This window comes from Danio rerio, chromosome 24 (genome assembly GCF_049306965.1).
Source record: "Danio rerio strain Tuebingen ecotype United States chromosome 24, GRCz12tu, whole genome shotgun sequence".
Taxonomy (NCBI): Eukaryota; Metazoa; Chordata; class Actinopteri; order Cypriniformes; family Danionidae; genus Danio; species Danio rerio.
Window position 1 is genome coordinate 40,328,496 of NC_133199.1, and position 6,505 is coordinate 40,335,000.

General features: G+C 37.6%; 2 protein-coding genes across 7 annotated transcripts in view; one reads left to right on the plus strand and one right to left on the minus strand.

The window, feature by feature from the left end:
* The window catches only part of srcin1b (SRC kinase signaling inhibitor 1b), a 133,522-nt gene extending 129,663 nt beyond the window's left edge, over nucleotides 1-3,859 (plus strand). For 3 of the 4 annotated variants that reach the window (XR_012399187.1, XR_012399190.1, XR_012399192.1), the window contains one exon: nucleotides 378-467. Coding sequence is in view for 1 of the 4 variants with exons in the window: in XM_073940547.1 (XP_073796648.1) it covers nucleotides 3,830-3,844 (15 nt within the window). In the remaining 3 variants the exon portion in view is untranslated. Of the gene's footprint in view, nucleotides 1-377; nucleotides 468-3,829 lie in introns of those variants that run through there. The other variant, XM_073940547.1, reaches the window with a different exon arrangement.
* The window catches only part of fmnl1b (formin-like 1b), a 53,843-nt gene that overhangs the window by 2,519 nt on the left and 44,819 nt on the right, over nucleotides 1-6,505 (minus strand). For all 3 annotated transcript variants that reach the window (XM_073941076.1, XM_009297615.5, XM_073941077.1), the window contains 5 exons: nucleotides 5,522-5,651; nucleotides 4,758-4,921; nucleotides 3,993-4,094; nucleotides 1,196-1,294; nucleotides 464-569 (listed from right to left, as the gene is read on the minus strand). In XM_073941076.1, coding sequence (XP_073797177.1) covers nucleotides 464-569; nucleotides 1,196-1,294; nucleotides 3,993-4,094; nucleotides 4,758-4,921; nucleotides 5,522-5,651 — 601 coding nt within the window. The remainder of the gene's footprint in view (nucleotides 1-463; nucleotides 570-1,195; nucleotides 1,295-3,992; nucleotides 4,095-4,757; nucleotides 4,922-5,521; nucleotides 5,652-6,505) is intronic.

Consider the following 6,505-nt stretch of genomic DNA (forward strand, 5'->3'; position numbering starts at 1 on the left):
TATATATATATATATATATATATATACTGTGTGTATATATATATATATATATATATATATATATATATACTGTGTGTGTATATATATATATATATATATATATATATATATATATATATATATATATATATATATATATATATATATATATATAATTGCTTCCTATTAGTGGACACATCATCTTTTTGCACATCATTAAAGTACTTTTCTTTCAATAAAATAAAATTAAATGTCTTCATCTTTTTACAAAGCAGAATGATTGGAAATTGTCAAATTAAATAAACATTTATTTTAAGATATGTTATCCTATTATATTTATTAAATGATTATTTCATTTTTTCAATTAAATTTTTCAACCCTTTCCCTTAACATTTCAGAAACCCGCTTTTAAAGCCCCCTGGTGTACAGGTGTGCTACTGTATTGTGTTGATGGTGGTGATTTGTAATAAACTCTGAAAGTGACCTGTGATGATGTCCTCGATGGCTCCGTCTTTTCCTTCTCGCACCAGCGGCGACATCTGTCTGCGCTTCAGCTCCGATATCAGATCCAGCTGAGGTAAACGCAGCGGCTGACACACACACACACACACACACATTGCAAGGTTATTCTACTGCAGTTTAGCATATTTAATTAGTTTTTTATTTCAATACTATTTTTACATTTGCTGTAAATTTCAGTTCAGTTTTAGTTCATTTCATTGTCAGTTTTTTTTTGTGAAGACATTTCCATTCATTTATTAATTTTCTTTTCGGCTTAGTCCCTTTATTAATCAGGGGTCGCCACAACGGAATGAACCGCCAACTTACAGTATTCAGCAAATTTTTCACGCAGTGGATGCCCTTCCAGCTCCAACCCAACACTGGGAAACACCTATACACTCTTACTCACACACATACGCTACGGCCAATTAGCTTATTAAATTCAAATATACCGCATGTGTTTGGACTGTGGGGGAAACTGCAGCACCCGGAGGAAACCCACGTGAACACGAGGAATACAGGCACACAGAAATGCCAACTGACCTAGATGAGACTCGAACTAGTGACCTTCTTGCTGTGAGTGCTTCCCACTGCGCCATCGTATTGTAAATTTTTGATATTTCAGTTAACGAATGTATTTTGACCAATATTGACCAGAATTTTGGCTTATCTGTCAACTGTGTGTGTGTGCGTGCGTGTGTGCGTGTTTCTTTACCTTCTGCCTGTGCACCGGAGCATCAGAGAACTTCAGATCTGCAGTTTCTTCACTGTCAGAGAGTCTTTTCCTCCGCTGATCAATTTCCTGTTCACACAGCTGACCACACACACCAAATATTTCAACATTTATACACAAGTATATCTTTTTTACATCTATTTTAGATTACCGTAAATGTGTTATATTACATTGTTCTTTTAATGGAAATAGTTTTAGTTAGTATGTACCATTAGTAGAAACATTTAAGGATCAATGCTCACTATAACCTATTGGGGTTATTACCTGTTTATTATTAAGATGTTGGATTTTTATTAGTGCTTATAAAGTACATGTCCATAATCTTATTCTACATCCGTAATCCTAGCCAATAACCATACTGCAACCTTAATAACTATTTATAATCGCAAAATTAAGAGTTTATTGAGCCAAAAGTGATAGTTAACGGTTAATTAATAGCAAGATATATATACCCTAAACTAAAGCATGATTGAAAAATATTAGGCCCCTTTTCATAAGATTTCAAATAAATCTATGATGTCCCCAGAATGTGTGTGCGTGTAGTTTTTAGGGTTTAGTCGATAGACGATGCCGTCATCCATCGCCTATGTAATGTAATGTGTATTTATATAGCGCATTTATTGTGTATGGCCATACACGCAAAGCGCTTCACAATCATGAGGGGGGTCTCTCCACACCACCACCAGTGTGCAGCATCCACTTGGATGATGTGACGGTAGCCACAGGACAACGGCGCCAGTGCGCTCACCACACACCAGCTATTGGTGGAGTGGAGAGACAGTGATAGAGCCAATTCGGTGGAAGGGGATGATTGGGAGGCCATGATCGTATGGGCCGATAGAGGGACTTTGGCCAGGACACCGGGGTTACACCCCTGCTCTTTCAAGAGAAGTGCCGTGGGATTTTTAATGACCACAGAGAGTCAGGACCTCGGTTTAACGTCTCATCCGAAAGACGGCGCCCACTGACAGTTTAGTGTCCCCTTCACTTTTACTGGGGCATTAGGACTCACGCAGACCACAGGTTGAGCTCCCCCTGCTGGCCTCTCTAACACCACTTCCAACAGCAACCTAGTGTTCCCTAGTGGTCTCCCATTCAGGTACTGACCAGGCTCAGCCCTGCTTAGCTTTAGTGAGTAACCGGTCTTGGGCTGCAGGGTGATATGGCTGTGGATGATAGATATCATGATGCTGAGCTGTCATCGCAATCCTCCGCCCTGCCCCTGCTGCAGTAGCAACCTGCTCGTGAAAAGTACCCACACGCTCATACATCTAATATGAACGAAAACGATCCACATCCACACTGGGGTTTCATCTAGCATTACTAAAAATATTTCTGTCCACACTATAGCGCTGAAAACACACATCACGTGACAACACACACACTCTGTTATGCACTGCAGCGTATGCGCACGTCTGAGCTCCAGCAGTCAGCAGGTGCTTTGAGCACAAAACCCCAGAGAGCAGTGCACGTCGGACAGTTTATCAAGGATGTACCACTGAATAGTGTCTCACTATAGTTGTTAAACGTGATATTAAATTAATCGTGTCTCTATCTAACGACTGACTTTCACGCTTGAACTTAGTCATTTTAGCGAAAACCTCAGATACTGTTGGTTGGTTGCTGTTGGTTGTGCACCTTTTTTTTTACCAATCATGACGCCATTAAAACGACACAGATCTCTCTGCCTATTCATGGCAGAGTCAGGCGGAAAAAGTGATTGACAGGTGGTAAAATGTGTGTAACTTATCTTGATTTATTTAGGATTTGGTTATGGGTAAAACAAAGACCATGTGGGTCAGGTTGAAGCGGTAGGCTACAAATAACCTATTCTTTATCAATGTATTAATTATTCTTAAAAAAAATTATTCACCTCTGACTAAGACGACAATGCCATTGTCCATCGCGATGTTTCACATTAGACATCGTACGATTTCAAATTGGTCGACATCACCAAACTCTAGTAGTTTTACCTCAAAATATCTCACAAACCATTTATTATACAATAGCTTGTCAAATTTCCCTCTATTCGTTTGTGAGAAAAGCACATATTTGTGCACGTCCCTTTAAATGCAAATGAGCTGCTGGTTTCCAGAAAGGGGCGGAGACTTCAGTCGCTATTCTGACACTTCAGACACAACATAAGCAAATCTCACACAGCAAAACATGTCAGAAATGATCAGCAGTGGATTTAATTTTACATGTTCAAGACAATGATGGAGAGGAAGAGAAACTTCAAGACCAGGGGTCACCAAACATGTTCCTGGAGGGCCGGTGTCCTGCAGATTTTAGCTCCAACCCTAATCAAACACACCTGAACATGCTTATCAAGGTCTTACTAGGTATACTTGAAACACCCAGGCAGGTGTGTTGAGGCAAGTTGGAGCTAAACCCTGCAGGGCACCGGACCTCCAGGAACGAGATTGGTGACCCCTGTTAGACTGGTTGATTCAGAACGGTTGGTGAACATGTATATTTTGTATATTTTTTTATATTTGTATATTTTTTATTTATTTAAAAGTTTCAAGTTCAAAAAGAAAGACTAGTACTAGTGGAGTTTGTCTACAAGAAAATACTGCTTCATTCATATTTTCACTCTTATTATGTCTACTTCAGATGCTGTGTCAGTGAAAATGCAAGTAAGTTTGACTTTAAGTCTATCAAAGTATTTTGTTTGCTTGCTTTCAGCATCTTCATGGTTTTGTTGGCTCACAGCGACAGCAGTGTAATGTACAGTATGTGTTTAAGATGATCAGTGTGTGTGTGATGATTTCTCCACCTTGTATGCTTTGATGAAGCGTGTGAAGACGGGAAAGAAGGCGGACGGAGGAGTGGATTTGGGATTCTCTCCGAAATACTCCACCACAGACTGATAGGCTTCCTGTGGACACACATGCAGAAGGTGTTAGTGTGTGTGTGTGTTTGTGTATGTGTGGTTCCCTCATGTGTAGTAATATCAGTGATTTGTGACCTTGTGGGGACATTTATTTTGTCCCCCTGAGGAAAACATCTTATAAGTCACACGTTGAAGAATTGTCAAACTGTAAAACTGCATAGAGTTGGGGTAGGGGGATACAATATACCGTGTGTACAGTGTAAAAATCCCTACGTCTATGGGAAGACACTATAAAACATGAAAACTCAATGTGTGTGTGTATGTGTACAAATACACACGGATAAAGACACACATGTACAGAAACACACATATGCATATCCAGAATGAATATGCAGACACATATTCAGGCACAAACACACATAAACAGACACAAACAGGTACAGATACACACCTACAGACTCATGTATAGGCATGCACAGACACACACATTCGGAGGCAAACACAAATTGACACACAGAAACACACATACAAACGCAGACACAGTGTATGTTTGTGTCTGAGTTTGTGAGACTGTCTGTGTTTGTGCATATTTGTCTGTGCAAGGGTATGTGTGTGTCTGTTTGTGTATGTCAGTATGTGTTTGTATGTCTGTGTGTGTCTATATGTGTTTGTATTTGTGTGTGTCTGTGTGTGGAGGTGTTTTCTGACCTGTGCTGTTGTGCTGTCCTTGATGAGTGTGTCCAGCAGGCCTCTGTTAGTGCAGATGAACTGTGTGAGGACGCTGCTGTTCTGCTGCTGCTCCAGCTCTTTACACACCACATCCATCCCCTTTTGCAGAGAGCACACGTCCGACAGCACACTGTCCAGAGACACTGACACACACATACATTGATTTAACTACAGCACAAACACTAAAACATTATATTTAAAGAACCGACGGTTATACATTTTCAAACTTTTGATTTTACATAAAATATTTAATAAATAATCACAAAATACTTAAGTATATAAATACTAAAAACTATTTTTATACATTTAAAAACTATTTTATGTTAAAATATAAGACACTTGAGGTGTAAATTTAACCTAACAAACCAAAATATTAACTTTTAAATAAATATTTTGATCAACTACAGTTATGTAGAGAGAAAAGTGAAACTATTTGTATTAAAATATTAATAAATAGAAAAATACACCTAAAAACATTTGATTTAATTATTTTAAAGGTGTGTAAAGAATAAAACTAATGAAATCAGTCAATATTTCAAAAAAATATATTTTAAATAAGGATAAAAATTACAAACAAAACCTGAATTGGCATCATAGCAATTGAGATCAGTACAAAATTAAGAATATTAATAATCAATAATACTGTATACAATATATAACATTTTTTTCAAATAAAAATCACTGTAATATGCTTCAGATCTGTTACACTTTTAGCTGATGCGTGTGTTTGTGTGTTTACTCACCGAGTGCTGCTTTATCCAGAAAGTGTAGTTCGGTGTGGAAGTTGCTGAGCTGAGGGTATTTGTCCTGAATGATGCTGACGATGAAATGCAGGAGCGTCTGTTTGCGGTCTGTAGACTTCATGTCCAGAAGCTGACAAAACATGTACAGTAGTTAAACAACAGCAAATGAGACTTCAAATGACAAAAAATTAGCTGAAATTCTTGAAATGGCAATTGTAAATCAAATTTTATATGTCGGTAGTCTAAAGATGCAAAACTGGAATATCGCTGCAAAAGCAGCATTTCCATGCAATGAGTCAAAGAGAAAAAAACATCACTTATAATAATAATAATAAAAAAACTAAACCACTGTGATGACAGACTTTGGCTGAGGGATTTGAGAATGTCCAAAACAACATTTCAGATGTTTTATAATGTGCTCGAAATGCTGGTTTGTCCATTAAAGCCGTCCATCACAGCCATTTTTATCATCAGATCTCATTAAAATAAAAATAAATCACATGACTTGTTTAATCCGCATGTTTTTTTTTTTCGGTAAGTCATACTATGGTAGTTTCTGCACATTTTTCCTTATTATATAAAAGGTTTATCCTATTTTCAAAGGTTAGGCTCATGCTTTTTTTAAGGCATAATTTTTCAATCCAAAATGTGCATGAAAACAGGTGGATGGAAACATGGCTTGTAATGTCATCCTTTCTTTTTTTATGTGAAACAATTAACTTTGATACAACTTGTAATGACATGCTAGCGTATAAAACATCCTAACACATAAAACAGTTCCAAAAACTCACATATTTAATAACAGTATTTACTTAAACATTATAAAATATTTCAACAATTCATTCATTTTCCTTCGGGTTAGTCTCTTATTTATCAGAGATCACGACAGCGGAATAAACCGCCAACTATTTCAGCATATGTTTTACGCACTGGATGTCTTTTCAGCAGCAACCCAGTACTGGAAAACATCCATAGACTACAGCC